At 34.9% G+C, this 21,541-nt stretch overlaps 1 protein-coding gene and 1 pseudogene across 38 annotated transcripts in view; both read left to right on the top strand.

The window, feature by feature from the left end:
* LOC145241638 (uncharacterized) overlaps nt 1-21,541 on the top strand; it is a 530,026-nt gene that overhangs the window by 494,086 nt on the left and 14,399 nt on the right. For all 38 annotated transcript variants that reach the window (XM_080104769.1, XM_080104766.1, XM_080104764.1 and 35 more), the window contains one exon: nt 18,627-18,955. In XM_080104769.1, coding sequence (XP_079960895.1) covers nt 18,627-18,955 — 329 coding nt within the window. The remainder of the gene's footprint in view (nt 1-18,626; nt 18,956-21,541) is intronic.
* On the top strand, nt 3,220-3,336 carry LOC145241732 (5S ribosomal RNA; annotated as a pseudogene).

Genomic DNA, 21,541 nt, shown 5'->3' with positions numbered 1-21,541 from the left:
CTCTCTCTCTCTCTCTCTCTCTCTCTCTCTCTCTCTCACACTTTCTGTAAATGCATCATGCAGACACTAGCTTTTCAGAGAAAGACACTTTTCTTTACAGACGATTGTTTCTGCCCATTTCAAGGACATATTTTCATGTTAATGAATTTTTTAGATGAGGATTGATAATTTGCATTCTTTGAACTACTGTTCTCATCTTGAGTGTTATTCGCACGACGTTTCAGCCGATGTAACCTCTGACCTTCTTCATGTGTATCCTGTTAAACTCGGCGAATCCTTTTATTGAATTCTGAAATGGAACCCTTTATTTAATCTACAGGGTTGCATTCTCTTGTTTCATCAGCCATAACTGGGTAGAAGTTTTAAGTAATTTGTAATTATATTCTTAGTATTACCCACACTGAGGATTGAACCTTCAACCTCTAAAAGAGTGTCACTTAGAATGAATTTTACCTAATATTTTTATCTGTCATGCCACAGGTCCTTGTATTTTTTTTTTCAAAAATTCATGTACATTTCAAAGTTCAGCAAATTACACCTGAAGAAGCCCGGAGGTTACATCAGCCAAGATATTGTTGAGAATGACACTAAAAATGAGAATAGTAGTCCAAAGAATTTAACTAATACAAATACATTTTCATAATATAAAAAATATCACTTGTTAATGAGAAGGCTTCATCACTATATCCAGGTTGCCCCGTTGGATTGGAAAAATTTAAATGCATCCAATATTCGTTAAAATTTTAAATATTTGTTTTTCACTCACAATTTTTGCATATAAAGGTTCATGGAGTACGTTTATGACATGCTATCTGCTCTAATAATTGATATATATATATATATATATATATATAATACTCGTATTTTTAAGTAAACGAAAGGGAATACTCATCTACAAACTTATACTTTTCTTTTAATTTTCTTTCTTGAATGTTTTTAAAAATTGAACTAACCAGCAAAAATAGATACTTATCTATACTTACCGTTTGTTAACCGTTTTTTTTTTTTTTCTGAGAAGTGCCTTTCTTTGAAACTCCATGGAATAAGGAACCTTTCCCCTTTATTTTGTATTCCTTGTTTTTGAATAAAATATTGTAAATTTATCTTGAATTTTTCTACATGCACACACACACACACACACACACACACACACACATATATATATATATATATATATATATATATATACTAGTGATAGGATGATTCCAATATTTTCCCTAATTTCGATACAATTATCGATTTTGATGACTTAATAATTTCTAAATATTAAACTATGGAAATTGATGGTTGTGGGAGGATTCGTAAAATGCCATATAATGTGTCCATATAATTTCACAAACATAAAACTATGCTTGTAGGGCAGATGATTTAAAGGTTTTAGTTTTTTACTTGTAGTTTATAATCGAAAAATATATTATGTCTGACAAATATATTAGAGGGAAGAAAGGGGACCAAAAGTTTTAACTATCGAAGATCATCTTTGTTAATAACTTTTTTAATATATTAATTTTTTTGATGTACTAATTTTTTTATTTTTTTATTTCTTTATTTTACCTTTTTATTGATTTTTTTTTTTTCAGTTAATCATTTTAATTCACTGTTAAACCACTGACGAGAAAAATAAATCGATTATCTTCAACTTTCTTCACCCTGTGTTGATAAAGGCTTTTTTGTATAAAACTGTCGTGCCAAATGAACAGAGTTTTTTTTCTTGACATTTTTTTGGCTAAATTAACTAATGAAACAAATAAAAGAAAACTTGTGTTATCATTTTTTATTTGTTTCCTTATTCTTAAAAAACAATTTGACCAAAAAATGAAGAAGAAAAAAAAAATATTTTGCCGCTGTTAGTTTCATACAAAAAGCCTTTGTAAACACAGGGTGAAGAAAGTTGAAGACAACCAATGAATCATTGAAATGTTGATTAATCTACATTGGGTAATTCCTGTGTTCATATAATTCCACACATATATATATATATATATATATATATATATATATATATATATATATAAACAAATCTATATAGTTCAGATGGATTTTTATGATAATCAATTACCAAAGCAAAAAAGAAGCTCAGTATTCAAACCTTTAAATATTTCAAAATTTGTAACAGATTTGTTAAATTCTAGAAATGCCCTAAAACTGACATTAAATCAAAGTATGATATAACTCTGATCTGTAATTTCATATATATATATATATATATATATATATATATATATATATCCAATTATAATTTGATAATAAAATTCTGTGGACCTTGCTTGCTTGCATCTTGTCTTCGCTGATCGGATGATTCCATCTTTTAAAAAAAGGGATGACAGGTGAATTTATATATGTGCATATGGGTGTGGCTCAACGGCTAAGGAATGAGGGTATGTTTTGGTTTCGATTCTAGCTGATGACACCCAAGTCATATATACTTTTGGTTTTGATCTCACTACCGTATATTAGGTTCAATATATTAATCAATAGAGAATTGTCTCTATAATAATAAATACGAAATCTGCATGAATTAAAATATCATATTTAAGAATATCTTACAACCAGGCAACGCTGGGCGATCTGCTAGTGTGTGTGTGTGTGTATATATATATACACACACACACATATACTGAAGAGGTGCTGATCAGAGCATCCTTTCCTGTCTTGTTAGAGTACAAAACTAACAGCAAAATCAAATCATCAGGCGAAAAACAAAACAAAAACAAAAAAACCGGGGGAAAAAAATGAATTTAAAAATGTAGCTGTGAAACATGCACTTGAAGTCAGCTAGATACCAGAAGAACGTTTTCACACTGTTCCAGGAGAGACATTAACAATTTAAATATCCGTAGTGACAGTCACAGGATACATATAGAACTTAGATTAATTTTTCTGATTTTAACACAAAAAAGATCACAAGAAAAAATCGAAAAATAAAACAAGTATAATTAACTAGAAGCTTTCTGTTATTTTTAAAAACATTCGTTTAAGATTATATATATATATATATATATATATATAGAGAGAGAGAGAGAGATAGATAGAAAGAAATTCCATGTAAGCCAATCCAGGTTTGAAAAGGACTGACAGAAATGTGCATTATCTGGTTTGTTTTGAGTTTTATCCCACATCGCCAAACTTTTCTTAAACATGGATCGAGCTCTCTAGTTGAAAATATGCTTTTTCATATGCATTCATATCTTCAAATGAGTTGATATTAAATAAGGCATAATATACGGCATAATCGCGTTGACACACCAGTTCTCGTCAGATCACTGAAGTTAAGCAATGTTGAGCCTGGTTAGTACAAGATGGGTAACCATTTTGGAATTCTAGTCGCTGTATGTGCTCTCCGCTTATCTCGGCATTTGTTTCCAGTCATCATACATTTCACTTGCCACTGGTATTTAACAATGTCGACTCAGGAGAGGTGTGGTTGGAGATTGCGCACCTGCCACAAGAATTTCCCATGCAGGCACCCCTGTGTGGGTATCCATAGTCTGTCAAGACTGAAGGATCTTGTTGTGTTTGTATTAAATAAGGAATTTTATAATCTAGTGCCTTTCAAGTACCTAAACATTTCTAGTCTTTCGCTAATTTATTGTTATTTTCATAACAGGTGTTTGAATGAGCTTCAGACTATCCCCCCCCCCAATACATTCATAACAAAAAATCATCTAGCTACAACCACTGTTAATAGTTTCCCTTTCTCTCCCGACCCAAATCTAAACGAAACTTCCATGAACAAAGTTTCTTTCTTAGAACTGCCCATCTGTGGAACATAATACTGCTAGACTACTTCCCAGTTGAGTAAAACATAGTTGTCTTTAAGTCCCATGTAAAGAAATTCTTGTTAAACAATCAAATTTTGGCCAAGCATTATTACCAATCATTACGGTTTTGTCTCACCATCCACCTGACACTCAACTCTTCTCCTCAAGTAGCCTTTCGGTCTTGATAAGTGGTAACTCCTAAATAAAACAAATGATCACACATGTATTTTACTTATTTTTAAATTTTCATCAAAAGTTTAAATGAAATTCCTTATTAAAATCCGAGATGCTTGAAACTGGTCAAACAAATAAAATAGTCGATCGATTTCCATTGAAAATCATGTTTCATTGTTATTATTTTCAAACATGGTGTGAAGGGGACATTTAAAAGAAATCTTAAATCGTCCTGCATATCTGTTCACTGAAGCTTAGTAATTGAAATGTAGTCGGTCATGTGACCAAATATATTTGCCTCTTTACCTGAGTCACGCGGCTTTATATTTACTGTCGTACAATAGCAGCAGTGTTTTTTGTTCGTTTTGTTTTTGTTTGTTTGAGACTTTTTTTTTTTTTGTTTGTTTATTCTCGTTTATTCTTTTTCCCATGTAAAAAAAAACACACACAACTTTAAATGATATCATTCAGCGTTTGTTTGGTTTTTCTTTTTCTGTTTTTTTGTTTGTTTTTTTCTTTTTCTGTTTTTTTGTTTGTTTGTTTAGTTTTTCCTTTTTTTTGTTTGATTTCCCTTTTTTTTTTTTTTTTTTGTTTGGTTTTTCTTTTTCTGTTTTTTTTTTATTGTTGTTTGTTTTTCTTTTCTGCTGCTCACATTATCTTCATATTCAAGAAAAAAATATTTCATATTTTTCAGAACGCAATATGTAAAAAAAACAAAACAAAACAAGTGAAGCATGCATGGTCCCCCGTGATTGCACAGTCATAAAAAAAAATGACTAAGTTCAGCATTTGTCCCCCCCTCCCCCATTTAGCCCCGAAAATCCCCAGGGGACGTCAAATCCTGGTGAAAATGAACAAACGATGCAGTTTTAGGCCTTAACATATGTAAATTTGAGTTCTGCACCATGCAAAAAAAGAAATGACTAAGTCCATAATTTCTCCCCTCTCCCATTTAGCCCCAAAAGTCCCCAAGGCCTTGAAATATTTATATTTGAGTTCAGCACCATGCAATACTGCTAAATAGACATACACAATTTGAAACAAATATGGTAAAATAGTTCCAAAAATGCAGTATTTTTATTAGCTCTAAAAGAGCCCCCGAGGCACACCCAAGAGTTATCGCGAAATATAGACAAACAAAATTATATAGAAATCAGTTAGTTACAACTTTTCAGAAAATTTTATAAAAATCCAAGGCATCAATTTTTTTTTAATGAGTACAAAAGTGTCAATTTTAGCCATTTTAACCTGAAAAGCACCCCTAGAAGGGCAATTGGAGTTTTCCCGGAAAATCCATTCTGTTACTTTTTTACTCATATCATGTTTAATGTTTGTGCAAAATTTCAAAAAAATTTCAAGACGTAGTTATTGAGAAAAATGCAGACAGACGAACAGAAAAGGGTGAATTTACTGGTCCACCCTTCTTTTGTTGGGTATGTTGGGGGACCAAAAAAAAAAAAAAATGGGGAAATTTCAGTTGTCATGTTTAATTGATATTTTTTCGGTTTCATTAAAAATAAGATTTAAAAATATATATAAATGATTCATTAATTTAAATTGGATTAATGTTCTCATCTTGGTTCTTATTTTCACAGCATTTCAGCTGACACAAATTCCATGATCAAAGCTTCTTTCTTAGAAGTGTCTGGCTGTGGTACTCTGTCCCACTGACCTGCTTCCCAGCTGACTACAATATTATTGTATTAATAATTTTTATACCTATAGACACTAGTATTTTATGCTTACATAATTGTCAGTGCAGGAAGTGATAATTACTGCTGGTCGGGAGATTCAAACCAGTCAACAAAGCAAAGCTTTGCACCTGACTGTTTTTCTTTCCAGCCACTGGGAATTAACCTTTGTGTAGAAGTGAATATTTAGATACTTATGAAACCGTGTAAGCTGGTTTGTCATAATCAACAGCCATGAGAGTATTCTACAAACAGGAAATTTGGAATGATGCATGATGTTTAAACCTAAATACGGTCTTTATACAGCCATTTCAAAACCGGCTTCGTAATCTAGTGGGTGAGGTCCTTTTCTCCTCTCTGCAATCCCTTTCCCACAGAAGAGACGTTGCAAGCCTGTTTCTGCTTCACCATTATTTTCACAGCAAGTGATCATCTGAGCTTCATTCCATGGTCTTTCACATCAAACTTCACAAAAAGCACTCGTCAAGCTACAACCGCTGCCAACAAGGTCTCCCTACTCTCTATCAGTGCCCAAATCTCAATGCAGATTCCATAAATAAAGCTTCTTTCCTAGAACTGCCCACCTGTTCGATTGATCTATTTCCCAGCTGACGATCACATGGTCATTTTCAAATCCAATTGGAACAAGTTCTTGCTATCCCGTCTCCTTAAATAATCCAATCCAGCCCAAAATCTATCACTGAACTGTTGTCACACCAACCACCTTACACTCATTCATCCTTATCCTCAAGTGGCCTCTGGGCCTTGATAAATGGTGACACCTTTGTAAAAGAAATATACATATATACATAACCTTCAACTTCGGTGTTGCATCTATCAAACTAGGGAATTTCAAATGGAACTCTTTAAGGGAGGAAGGGTAAATATATACCTATGTCAGTAGGGGGGGGGGATAAGTAAATATATACCTATGTGAGTGACTCATTCAACATTTAAACTTCTGCATGTCAGTACAGATGGAAGCAGGAAATGGGGAAGGAATCCCAGAGTCTAGCAGTCAGAGGGAAGAAACTATTAGAGTAGAAAGCTTTCCAAAGTCTATGGGACTCCATAGTGAAGATGCGGGATTTTGCTGCTTGTTGAGTTAGTGGGGGGGGACAAAGTACTATGAGTTTCATCAGAGCACATTCCATTGTACTTATAAAGCAGGCAAAAAGATGTGACATAGTGGCGATGGGACAGAGGTTGGAGCTTGGTTGATAGTGCTGGACTTATTAGATTTGAGATTCTTTTTTTGGACCTTGTCTAAGATGAAAAGACTAGCAGCAGATGTCCCAATCCAAACTTATTTGAGAAAATCTGGTATGTTACCTGGGAGTGGTAAAATACCAAAGAACGCAAACACTAAACTAAACATTTGTCACACCTTTTCATTTTCAGAAGGTAGGTCATGTAATTAATAGGGCTAGGATAACAGCATATTATTTTCATTTTTTTTTTTTTATTACATTTTCACCCCAAGCAAGGCACATTGCCACTTTGATGTAGGGGGCTACTATTAGGGACACAGGCTACAGGGGTACTAGGTGGGGAGATAGGCAGCAAGATGTCGGTCACGTTACACTTGAACTTCTGCATGTCACTACAGTTGGGGAAGCAGAAACCTGGCAGGGAGTTCCAAAGTCTAGCAGTTCTGAGGAAGCAACTACTGGAGTAGAAGGCTCTCTTACATCTAGGGATCTCTACTGTGAAGGGGTAGGATTGTACTGCTTGTCGGGGGTATTTACGTTGAGGGGATACAAGTGCTTGCAGCTCGTCGGAACATACACCGTTAAAGTACTTGTGAAACAGGCAGAGGGATGCTACATTGCGTTGATGGGACAAAGGTTGAAGCTTGGATGATAGTTCAGGACCTATTAGGTTGGCGACTCTCTTTTGAACCTTGTCTAGGAGTGAGAGACTAGTAGCAGATGCACCGGTCCAAATATGACAACAATACTCCATGCATGGGCGTATGGTGGCCTTATAGAGGTACAGGATACTTTCAGGGGTCAGTAGCTTTCTAGCACGGTAGAGAGAACCTACCTTTTTTGCAGCGGTTCTGGCAATGCTCTCAATGTAATTGTTCCAACTCATGTTTCCTGTAAACGTTAGGCCGAGGAGTTTAAAAGATGTGCTTTCAGATAAAGAGTTTTTGGCCATTGTTATTGGTGGTAGAGAAGGTTTCTTGTAGTTATTGAAGGAAACAAGTTTAGTCTTGGCAGCATTGAATGTGACCATCCATTTTTCTCCCCATTCCACTAGAGATTGGATGTCATTCTCTAGTGTTTCTGCCATTTCTTTAGATGTGTTCATTTGTTTTCCTGTCGTGTTTGTTATAGAGTGTGGTGTCATCAGAACATATACCCATCTCACAGACAATTTTGTCAGGGAGGTCATTTATGAATATTAGGAATAATAGAGGTCCAAGGATAGACCCCTGAGGCACTCCCACATTTATATCATATTGTTTAGATGTACGGCCATCGAGGACAATCTGGATTTTTCTCTTCTCTAAGAAGGATTTAATTATGTTAAGTATTCTTCCAGTGATACCGTATGATCTGATTTTCCTGAGAAGACCTTCATGCCGTACCCTGTCAAAAGCCTTAGATATATCTAGAGCTACCGCTCTACCCTCCCCTGCTTTGTCAAGTGAATGGTATATACGCTCAGAGATTACAGGTAGAATGTCTGCTGTGGAACGGGCTTGCCTAAATCCATATTGTTGGTCGGTAAGAAGTTTAGCATCTGGAAGGTGATGGACTAAAGCTTGATTAATTATGGACTCGAATATTTTGGCAAAAAGTGGGAGGAGGCTAATGGGGCGGTAATTTGCTGGGTCAGTTCTTTCGCCAGAATTTTTGAAAACTGGTACCACAGAAGCAGTTTTCCAGCAGGCAGGAAAGTAAGATTAATTAAGGCATTTGTTGTAAAGTTTGGAAAGGATTGGAGCTACTTTGGCGGAGCACTTTTTTAATAGCACAGCCGGGATAAGATCAGGTCCACATGCTTTTGCAGTGTCAAGATTTTTTATAATGGCATGCACCTGAGAAGGGGTGATTTTCAGATCGTCAAGTGTGGCGTCTGTCCGCAAAGGAAAGTCTGGAATAGAGTGGTTAGCAGGGTCTAGTGTGGAGTTGGAGGCAAACCGACTGGCAAGCATCTCGGTTGCTTAGCAAACAACTTCATGATTGTTGGATAGTGGGGGAATTGTTGATTGCCCATTATTTACTACACTGTTGTAGATTTTCCAGAAGTCACGGGTTCCTAATTTCTAAGCTTCGATGCGTTTTTGGGTGGTTTCAGTAAATTCTCTCTTAGCTGTCGCTATTTCTTTCTTACAGTTACTTCTGACTTCAATGTACTTCTGTCTGTTTGAACTGGATTTATGTCGGTTAAATCTGTGGTACGCGTGCTGCCTTTGCGCGATGGCAGCTGCACATGTGGAAGTAAACCATTAGGGAGAGTGGGGCTTGCTCTAAAATTTCCGCGTGGGGACATGTGCTTCACTTCAATTGCTGTTTTGAACCATTCAGTGGTCTCATTTGCACACTGTTCAGCAGGAAGTGAAAAGATATTTCGCCATGGGGCGTCTGTTATGAGATCCCTGATGGCTTCCCAGTCGGCCTTTTTATAATATTTCGTTGTTTTGAGCAATGACTCTTCCATTTTGGCTCTAGAGTTTAGGGTGATTTTTAACTATTATCACTACATGATCAGCATTCTCAAGTGGGCTGTGGGCGTTTTGACTCTTGAGGGTGTATACGTGGATATCTTATATGCTTTTATATAGAGTGATGTGGTTCTCGGTTGATTAACTGTGTCAGATATATACTTGAGAGTCAAAATGAAAAGAATATTCCTGTGTCATAGTCTTAGTAATTAAATACTGGCTGACATTAAAACTATCAATTGCACCATAGCAGGTGACAACTGCTTTTCCAATGAAGCACCTCCATTTCAAGGCCTGGCCCCTCGCATGTGTGTTTGTATCCGAGCCAACAATTGTTGCCACATCTGAGGGGGAGCTACTCAGATATTTTTAAACTCTATCTCTTTCAAAACCAAAAGTTACAGAGCGGCGCTAGGGGCCTCAAATGAATCGATTTTTTTTTTACGGACCGTTCTTTTATGGGTTTTTAGCTGGTTAAAATAGTTTTTTTTAAGGTGTCAAAAATGGATCAAAATTAAAAATTTATTTTTAATCAGTTCATATGCGTGTCATGTTGGTACAGTGGTGACGTTACCAGCTTTGAATGACATAGTTTTGCTTTCGGTTTCAATTCTCGCTGATGGTACCCAGATACTTTTTTTTTCTTCTTCTTCTTTTGAAATCATAACTCTAATAATATACACGAAATCTGGACAAATTAAAATATTTTATTTAAGCATATTTTACGACCGGGCAAAGCCAGGCGCTCCCCCTCTCCCCTGCCCTGCTAGTAAAAATTAAATTTTTACTTTAATGGCAACTCAACACTCATCTTTAAAATTTCAACTTTCATTGGTTTTCAAGTCTGCTGAAAACGAACATCACATTCAACTTTGAGGCAGACAAGTACTTTTTTGGATATTAAGACATTTTTTTTTTTCCAATATATTACTTAATGAATGTCAGTAGCTGTCGCTGTTCTTAACACGTACACACACATACTTGTTCAGTTGGGAAGAAAACATGGCCACCAGTAAAAACATAAGAGATTAGTATCTAGAAAAGTACTTGTCTGGCCCAAATTTCAATGTGATATTCGTTTTCAGCATAGTCAAAAACCTACGAAAGTCGTCAATGTTGAGTTGCAGTTAACGGTAGAAAAATACTTTTACATTTAGGTCTATGATTTGTTTGGGAATAACTGTATTTATTTCTGGACCATGTGAGAAATTTGTTGTTTGATTTAAAAGACGAAATAAACCAGTGAGAGGAGGCATTGTCTGCCTATATAAGTAATTCTAGTATTTACAACAATGAAATGATCAATGTTCATTTTGTATTTCTTTTATCTTTTACATATTTTATTTTGTTGATTATTTGTAACGTTACCCATGTTTATACATGTAGGCATTTCAGAACCCAACATGTTGTAGCAGAGTATGCCGCAAGGAACATAGTAATAACTCCACTCCCTTTTTTTTTTTCTACCATATAGTCACTGCTTATACAAAGCCTGGAGGCCACCCAAGAATAAAAGTTGATGGGTACTCTGACGATCGGTGATGATGGAAATTGGATATGTTAATATATCTTAGAGGGCAGTTTGTCAAAAATCTGATATGTTGGACTCGAAAATGACCATGTTATAGTCAGCTGGAAAGCAGCTCCGCAGTATTGTGTTCCACAGGCAAGCAGTTCTAGAAAAAAAGTTCTGCTCATGGAATTTTTGCTTAGTTTTAGGCACAGATAGAGAGTAAGGAAAATTGCTGATAGTGGTTACACCTAGTTGCATGTTTGTTGCCAACCCGAGAGTGAAGCTCAGTCGAGCACCTGCTATGAAAATAATGATGAACAATGTTTCTTCTATGAGAAAGAGTATGCAGAGAGGAGAAAACAACATCAGTCACCAAATTTCAAAGTTGGTTTTGTACTCTCTCTCCAATAAAAGGGTGGTCTGAGTAGCCCCCCCCCCCTCAGATGTGGCAACAATACTCCATCTTGAGATGCATTTGGTTCTTATATAGGTAGAGGATGGCATTGATAGTGAGATACCTGAGATATATATATATATAACACTAGCAAAAGTACCTGTCGTTGACTGGGTTCAAAAACAGCCTACAGAAAATGGACTCTGATTTATGAAAGTATGATAGGTTATCAAAGGAAGGGTTGTAGATTTGGGTTGAATTTGGGGGTATCAAAACCAAAGCAAAATATGATGAAAGTAAAAAAAAAATAGATAAACCCCATAATTTATTATACCATACCTATTCACACTGAAACACTTATCACAATATTCTGTGGATCTATATTAAAAAACCTTGTTAAACTTTGACATATTTCCATTCTATGGAGGTCAGGTGCGAACAAACACCCCATAATTTTATTATACCATATTTCTTCAAACTGAAACATAATTATCAAAGTATACTTACGCAGATAGATATGAAAAGTCTTTATTAAAGTTTGTGCCCATTTCCATTCTATGGAGGCCAGGCGCGAACGCAGACCCCACAATTTTATTATACCGTCTCTATTTAAGTTAAAACATGTATCAAAGTATTCTTATGTACATCTATATCAAAAACACTTGTAAACGTTTTTTTTTTTAATTTTTAAATTTTTTATTTCCATACTTTGTGGACCAGGCGCGAACGCAGACCCCACAATTTTAATGAACCACCGTTCCTCCATATCAAACATACCCAATCCTGTGTCTCGATACATCTTCTATCATTATATGAAATTATTTTTTTTAAAATAGTCAACGATATAGGAGCCTATTTGTGACCACACACACACACACACACATTCAGCTTTATATTATAGATTATCTCTTTCCCATCTTTTTCTTTCCTTTTTTTATTTCTTACTGATTTTTTTAATAAATACAAACATCGGTTGTGAATTTCTCTCCATTGTGTAAATCAGGTGCAAATCTGGATAGCCCAGCTCGTTTGAAAAGACCCGTTTGGGGGTTGAAATAAATTTATGAGATTGGGTGTGTTGTATTCTTTCTTTTAACCATTATACATGCTCTGCTTCATATTGAATTCCCACTAAGGATTTTCTACACTGCCTTATCCTTTTAGATCAACCCCCCCCCTCTCTCTCGTGTGTGTGTTCAGCATTAATAATATCAGGCAAGTCAAAAGGTCAAATTGCAGAAATAGCTACCTATAGATGCCCTGCATGAAATATATATATCTTTTGGGTCTTAACACTTGAAATTTTAGATGTAGGTTACCTGGACAGGAGTCAAACTTTTTAATATATCTATATATATGCACATAAAGTTATGAAGAGTATATAGGGCTGAACTGCTAGTATATATATATATATATATATATATATATATATATATATATATATGTAAGTAGATTTTTGGTACAGCAAAATGGAAGGAGAAATTTCAGAGGAAACATAATTTAATTTAAATACCAAAAAAACAAGAAATAGGCAGGTGAAATTATTAAAATTTCCTTAAGGCCTTATCGTCTGACCCTCTAAGAGGAAACGTCAGAATGATAAATTAAAAACTAAGAAACGAATGAGGGAAGAAGGGAATTTTGGTTTCAGTTGGAAGAACAGTGAAAAAAAAAAAAAAAAAAAAAAAAAAAAAATCTCACTGTTCAGGTGGTTTTAAATCAATGAATATCTCCAACTGATGTTTCAGAATCTTTTGTCTACACAGGCTAGGTCGAGAGTTGTTAATAACTAACGCCTCAATAATATTGAGATGATAGTTCGACCTCGCACTGTATAAAACAGTATATATATATAGTCACTCATATGTTTGATGTTTCTAAATGTAATAGACTTAGATTATATGTATTCTATATATCTATAAAAGTGTGTGTGTGTGATGACAACTCTCAACCTATATACTCAACAAATTTTTGATCTACAGACTAGAAATTTGGTATATGTGGTAATTAGCCCAAACATGTGGAAAACTTTTTAATTGGTTTTCATCAAGAAAAAAGGGTTGCTAAGGAAGCAAAATTGGTACTTAGACATCATCAGATTTTTATCGGTTTGTCAACTGTTTCATGACTGTGCATACGCAAATCGTTCACATGACAGCTTCCTTATATTAAGAATAAATAGGTTTGAAAACACTTTATAGACCGTGGCAAGCTAGCCTAATAATTATTGTAATAATAGTTATCATACTTTTTTTTTTTTTTTTTTTTTACATGAGGGTCACCACTTATCAAGGCTCAAAGGCCACTCAGGGATAAGGGTTATTGTACAGTAATCAATGAGATAGTATTGTAGTAATCATTAGTATTGGGGGTTTTGATAGATTGTCTTACTTAAGAGGGCGGTTTGTCAGGAGTTTGTTTATGTTGGACTTGAAGACGTCCAAGTTGTAGTCAGGTGGGAAACAGGCAAGCGGCAGGGAGTTCCACTTGACTCACTGTCTTTAGGTTTTGATCTCAGTTCGAGTATTTTTTTTTTTTTTTTTACTTATAAAAAGTGAACTGTTTAGAAAAAAACATAATACTTGCATGCACATATTTCAGTTTCTTTTCATTTTTCTTTTTACTTCATTTTTTTTTTTTTTTTTTTTTTTTTTTACTTATAAAAAGTGAACTGTTTAGAAAAAAACATAATACTTGCATGCACATATTTCAGTTTCTTTTCATTGTTCTTTTTACTTCATTTTTTTTTTTTTTTTTTTTTAAGGAATTTAACGTTAAATTTAATACTGGGCAATGCTGGGCCCATCTGCTAGTTTTTGTATATAACCAACTTTGAAGGACAGAAGTAGGTTTCTAAATGTAATAGACTTGGATTAAATGTATTTGTTGTGTATGGAAACAGCACTAACTTTATGCAGGTTTAATCGGCTTCCTCCAAAGGAGGAAGATCCATAGGAGTATGAAACACACAAGCGATCCCCATTCGCATGTACATTCCATGTTAGGGGAAATTACAAGGTTAGGTTTTTTGCAACTCTTGTAGGGAGGTGTGGACATCTTCCTTACATACAGCACCTGGAATTCCCAAACTGGTCACCCATCTGGTAATGACCAGGTTCAATGTTGCTTAACTTTGGTGATATAACGAGAACCGGTGTGTCAACGTGATTATGCCGTACAATATACCTGTTTATTGCTGTATATAACCGATATATATGTTCATCATTGTATATCACCAACTTTGAAGGACAGAAGAGCTTCTTGTGAAGAAAGCCACTTCCAAATTTGTCCAGTCTTGTTTGTGACACGTTCAATAGTGTTGACTTAAGTATCAAAACAATTTCTTTATATTTATGGCAATATTTATTGCTTCTTTTTATTAAGGATGCTGGTTTTGTTGCTGTCATAATAAAGCAATTAATTTTAAAAGGAAATGTTCCGACATTTCTAAGTATACTAAATGATAAAAAATGATCACAGAAAAACATTTTTTGAAATAGAAATTTTCACAACTTTGAAATAAGTTTAGACTTGCATCAATAAATATAATACAAATGTAATATTGTTTTGTTTGTTTTTTAATTTTTTTTTTTTTTACTTGGGAGTCACCACTTATCAAGGCCCAAAGGTCACTTGAGGATAAGTGTTAATGAATGTACAGTGGTAGTGTAGTAACCGTTAATAGTGTAAATTGGGTAGAATTTAATTATTTATGGGGACGGCTCAACAAGAACTTGTTTACATTGGATTTGAAGGCTATCATGTTGTATTCAACTGGGAAGCAGGCCAGTAGAATAGTGTTCCACAAGCAGGCAGTTCTCTGAAAGAATCTTTGTTCATGGAATCTGCATTTAGATTTAGGCACAGATAGAGAGTGGGGGAAATCGTTTATAGTGGTTATAGCTAGTCGAGTGTTCTTTTTTTGTTTTTGTTTTTTTGAGAAAGTTTAGCAAAGGGAAACCATCGATTGGAGTGCAGTCGTTGTATATAAATTCCCATCAATTTTTTAATATCCTAAAAAAATGCTGCCATTTTCATACATTACAATGTTCACCACTTTGCAGTGACCATACCATTATTGTGTCCAGTTTAACACCTGTTTTACAAATTGGCATGCATTAGTCGGCTTTAAGGAACCAACTTCCAAATTAGCCTATCTCTGGCCAGGTACATTTTTATCACTTCCTTCCATGTTTTTCTTGGCCTTCCCCTGTGAACTGAACCTTTTACTTAAAATGTATCAATTATTGATGTTATTGTTTTTTTTTTCTTTTCCCCTACAAAGCCAAAAACAGAGATTTTCCTTTACAAACACCCAAACTAAACATCATGAATAAATATATGAAGATGTTAGCATTGCCCAGTCGTAAGATAAGCTTAAATATGATTTGTGCAGATTACATATTTATTATTACAGAGAAAATTTTCTTTCGATTATTATATTGAACCTAATATATGGTAGTTAGATCAAAACTAAAAATCATATATATATATATATATATATATATATGATTTGGGTGCCATCAGCTTGAATTGAAACCAAAATATACAACTCTTCACTCTCATTCCTTAGCCTCTGAGCCATGTCCATATATATATATATATATATATATATATATATATATATATATATAATTTGAGGTTGCTATTTTTCAAAGGTAGGGTTACCAGTGAAATATAACAAGGTTAATACAAGAGTGCTCAATACGGAGGGAGAGCAAGTTACATTTTCAATTTGTCTTTACATAAGCACTTATTTTTTGCTACACAGTCATGAGCATGTTTCGGTCTTCTAGTATTTAGTAACTAGAGACCTGTTGCCTGAAGAGGTTTCTAGTTACTAAATACTAGAAGACCGAAACATGCTCATGACTGTGTAGCAACAAATTACTGCTTATGTAAAGACAAATTGAAGATATATATTTATATATATATATCTGTCATCCCTTTTTTAAAAAATGGAATCGCCCAATCAGAGAAGACAAGATTCAAGCAAGAGCGGTCGGATGGTCCAGAGTGTTATCATTTTAAGCAAGTTGAAGCATAAAACCTATTTTTAAAAATGATTTGATCAAACATGAAATCAACGTTGATATGTCATAAAACAACCAAACCAAGGAAAATCATCATCATCGTCAGCAGCATCATTATTAACATCCATTTTACATGTGTTGAATGACTTTTAGAAATTGACTTCCAAACTAATCTATTTCTGGCCAGGTCTTTATTTATCTCTCTCCCTCTCAAGTCTATTCTTATCACTTCCTTCCCCTGTGAACTGAACCTTTTACTTTAACTGTTCTACAGCTGTTAACCCAAGAACTCTCATCCATTCTTCTAACGTGGCTCTTCTTCTGCACAAATACTGTCTAGAACTTATTCTTCTCTGAGGTCATCAGATCTAAGCCAGTCATTAAACTCTGATTATAAATCCATTGTATCATTAATGTGATAAACATGCCCAAGAAAAGATTGGAAAGCATTGCTTTATGTCATTTACAGCAGGCACACCTCGTGTTGCCCAGGACACCTGTTTGCTTCTGCTTCGAAACCTGAAACCTATATTTGAATTTTTTAGTTTTTAATTTTTGATCAAAACAAAAATATTGTCCCTTTTTTATTCATGAATGGTATTTATCTCTCTCTTTCAGGATTAGAAATGTGACACAATGGTCAGAAAATGGGATTGAAGAGTTAGTGCCACTAAAGAGGAGCATTCTGACCTGCAAAAAGATACATGGCTTCTGCTTCAAACCCTGAAACCTAGATTTAAATTTTTATTAGTTTTTAATTTTTAATCAAAGCAAAATATTGTCCTTTTTTTTGTTCGTGAATGGTATTTATCACAATAAGAAATGTGAAACAAGAGTCGGAAAGTGTGGTTGAAGAGTTAGTGTCTCCAAGGAGGAGTATTCTAACCGGCAAAATGATACATGGGTAGCCCTGTCAGCATTTCCCGGTAAGGGCGCCTCAGGCGATTAGCAATTAACTAACTTCTTAAACAAAAGAAAAGCAAAGCCTAGGAGGACCAGATTGCAATCAACAGGGAAAATACCATTTCAGAAATGGTCTAGACTCTGTTGATTTTGGTGCCGAGGTAAAAACCCCAGCGGCGCGTTCTTGTTCATGGATGTCCGTCGTAAACACAAACTCTACAATATTATCATCATCTCTCCTTGTACAAGACAAAATGGCTACAATTGTTGGATTTTGGTGCTTTTGAATTTTTTAGATGAAGATTGGTAATTTCTATTATTTGGATTACTTTTCTCCTTCTGAATGTTATTTGCACATCATTTTGGTGATGTAACCTCCGACCTTCTTCAGGTGTATCTTATCAAACTCTGGAATCTTTCCGTCAAACTCGGGAATCTGCACCGAATTTCAAATTTGTAAATTTGTTATTTTTCCTCGACATAAGCATTGTTTAAATTTTAATTGAATTTTGTAAGTTTAAATAGACATTACAACATAGTTTTTTTTTTAATAAACATTTAATTGTTTATAATCAGCAAAGTTTCGGCGATATAATGCTATCATTAGGAATAGAATTGGTTTGTGTTTTTTCTTTATCTTTCTATTGTGGTATGTTGTCACTAGAAAAGTAAAGCCTATGTTCTTTTAACGGCAATATTCTCAAATGTTATTTTCGGATTACCATAAAAACCCCATGTAATATATACGTATATTTGTTGGTGTTGATCTGTAGATTTTAGTTTTACTTGTAGTTTAAAATCTTTAAATATTTAGTATTTTATCAGTAGTACCAACAATGGAAAATTAAGTATTAAACAAAACCAAACACTTAAAAGAATCGTTTTTGGAACCAGAAAATAGGCGCAATTTTTTTGCAATTCTGATACCCAAAAAAGTTTTTTCTGCCCTGTTGAACACGTAATACTCTGTCTTTGTTCAGCCATGTTTGCAACATGTCTTTCCCTTTCATTTATGGGCCACGTGTGTAACACATCTATTTCTGTCCTTTCGTGTCTCAAAAACATCTTGAATCCTCTACGTCTCAAACACATCCTGAATACTTGTTTTTCTGAACAACTTTTTATCTCTGCTGGCACATTGCGCAACCGGGTTGGTCATTTGCATACTGCTGCTGCTGCTGCTGCTACCCCAGCCTCAATGGCTCTGTTACACTCTTACTTCTCCCCCGAATATCTTTCCTCCTCCTCCTCCTCCTTTCTAAAATATCCTCTTTCCTCATACTTTCCTCTTTCTCCTATCTCTATTATCACTCCTCCAGTTTTTCCTCGTTTTCTTTGTTCATAGAGGATCTTTTCTTGTCTCAATTTTTTTTTTTTATCCTTATTTTCCCTAAATTTTCCTTTTTTTTCTTTTCATCCTAAAGATTTCTTTATTCTTACCCATTTAAATAAATTTCGTCCTTTCATTTTTTTTCTTCAAGGGCCTCACCTGGCAAAACTTCAGCTCCAGTTACCACTTCCACCCTGACACACCAGACAAGTGGTGAAGATACAACCACTACTGCTGGTGTCTGTGATACGACGACTACCTTGGCCTCCTCTGCCAAGTGCCCACAAGACGAGATCAATCCTCTCATTGACCTCTCTCTCGCAAACAAAAACATTGACTTAAAAAGCCAACAACTACAAGACAATTTGCGCAACAACTCTGATGACCTATTAAATTTCAACAGCATTAACGCCGGAACCGGGGACCATTCCCCTCTGATACCTTTCGAAGACAACGCTACTCAAAGACAAGATGTCACTGGTAAGTGGAAGCTTTTTTTTTTTTCTCTTCGGTCAAATTATGTGTTGTATTTAGAATTATTATATTTACGCGTGTCGATAAATTGAACTATTTTAGACCTGCATTGCCTTTCTTTATTTTTTTTATACTTTTGTTTGCCCTGAACAAGGTATATTGCTACCAGTGTACAAAGAGCTACTGTTATAAAGGTCAGATTTATAGGGAGAAATTTGGGTGGGGAGTTGGGCAGCTAGATGTTTCTTTAACTGAAACAACATACATTTATTTACAAGTACTTCAAGAATAATGCCCTGTTGTGAATCCTCAGCAATCCCTAATAGGGATCTCCTTGTAACATGCACGTCAATCATCCAATGTGACCTGTGTTCGTCCTTCAAGTTGATCGGCCGCTGCTTCGTTGATCTGTTACACTGGAAATGAATCGGTTTCATGCACGCAAAAGACAGACAGACTCAGTTTATCTATTCTAAAGGTTAATTCAAGATAGATATACAAGATATAAACATATACAATTGTTCAGTTGTTGATTTTGACAAAACTCTACTGAGTCCCAATTAGATTAATTACTCTCGGTTTTGTATTGGTGACGGTTTGGGAAGAGAGGGGGTGGGATTGACGCTTCGATTGCATTTGATTTCTCTCAAATCTCAGCTCCAACTGCAGATTTTTGCATGGGGAACCGTTTATGTAGTCAGGTCCTCTCTTTTCAATTGATTAGTCTTAATTTAAGGTCTTGGATATGACCTTAAACTATATCTGATGGTGAGGCCCCAACTTGCGAGCTTTGGGGAGTGTGGAGCTACCCTTTAATTGGCATTACTCCCAGGTCCACTCTGATCTGGAGTGGTAGTATCTGTTAGGGTTCCAACTATGGGTTAAATAGAAACCAACTTTTAAAAAAATATATTCTATTAAAAAATTTTTCTTGAAAAAAATTTGATTCGGCATTAAATAGCCTGAAAAGGATTGATATGCCGTAAAACAAAAACAACCAAGCTTAATTTAAGCCTTCACCACTTCTGGTTTGGCAATGGACGCAATGGCAAAGACGTCACATTTTTTTTTTTTTTTCACGTTCTTCTCCTCCTTTGCAGTATGGGTTCGAGTCTGCCTGCCTACTACCAGTTTTTTTTTGCTCAACACACACCTCCAAGCACCTGGGCAATGCCGGGCATTCAGGCTAGTGGCTTAATAAAGGAAAAACAAATGCAGTTTTAATTTTCTTCTATTGCGGCCAATTCTATATGGCAAACTGATTTATCTCCCTTGTTTTCCTAACTTCTGTGATTTCAAATTAGAAAATAGTGGTTCCAAATATGCAAGATGATCGCAAGGTGTTTTTGTAAAAATAGTTTTAGCAAATCTTCTATTGGATCATTTTTGTAATTTTTACTAATTTCAACGTGATATGTAATTACATACTAGTGTTTTTAGTTAAAATGCATTATTGTGATCTCCACTTATAATGCATGATATATGTATAGCTCTTTTGACTGTGTGTATATGTATAAAATGTATGTAAATTCAGATTCTTCTTAGTAAAGAATATATGTAGAAGTACACATGTGTATCTATCTCTCTCTCTCCATATATATATATATTCAAACACGTCTGATAGAATATGGCTGAACAACAACTGTTGGGCGCCATTTTATACAACATGCCAGTTCATTAGCAACATATATAGTTGAAAGCTAAATATATATATATATGTGTGTGTGTGTATTTCTGTGTTAGCGATGGGATGATTCCAGTATTTTTCTCAATTCCAATCCAATTACCGATTCCATTCCAGATTCTGATTCTTTATAAATCTCTAAATATTCAACTTTAAAATTGTTATTTTTCCTGATTACTATAAAAACACATGTTGAATGTGCATATCTTTTCTTTACTAGTGGCCTAAAATAAATATTATCTTATTCCCATCAGTAGAAAATTTTGTTTTTAAACAAAATCAAATTTAAAAAAGATAAAGGAATCGCTTTTGCCATCGGAAAATTGGCACAATTTTTATATTCCCCCCACGAGTTTAAATAAAGAGAGAACACTTTCTGCCTTTGAAGTTTTGTTCTCTCAACTTAGACATAATGTGCCTGATTCCCCAGAAAAAATTGTTGGGATGAAATCCAATTTAGTTGCCTTAGCTCACCGATATAGTAACATTCCTGTCGATCATAGCGACTTTGTCTGGAACATAACGCAATTTAAGACGATGAAAGCGTTAAAATCTAATACTGATATTTATATGTGTAAACCAGACAAAGGTGCAGGAGTGGTGATTTTGGATAAATCGGACTACGTTGAGAAAATGGCAGTTATTCTCAATGATAGTTCGAAATTCCGTAAACTCGGCTCTGTCGAGTTGACGGATAATACTTGCAAGAACGAGGCTAAAATGCAGAGACGTTTACTTGCATTATTTAAAAAGAAGGTGTTTTGCAAGGATGTCTATGACAGGATCAGGCCCTCTGGGTCACTGCGTTCCAGAATGTATGGTCTCCCCAAAATCCACAAGCAAGGTGTTCCACTGAGACCTATTTTATCAATGGTTGGTTCAGCACAACATTCTTTGGCTCAGTGGCT

Source organism: Euprymna scolopes, chromosome 20 (genome assembly GCF_053919585.1).
Source record: "Euprymna scolopes isolate OS-2025 chromosome 20, ASM5391958v1, whole genome shotgun sequence".
NCBI lineage: Eukaryota > Metazoa > Mollusca > Cephalopoda > Sepiida > Sepiolidae > Euprymna > Euprymna scolopes.
Note: the sequence above shows the minus strand (reverse complement) of the source record. Positions and strands in the feature narration are given on the sequence as shown.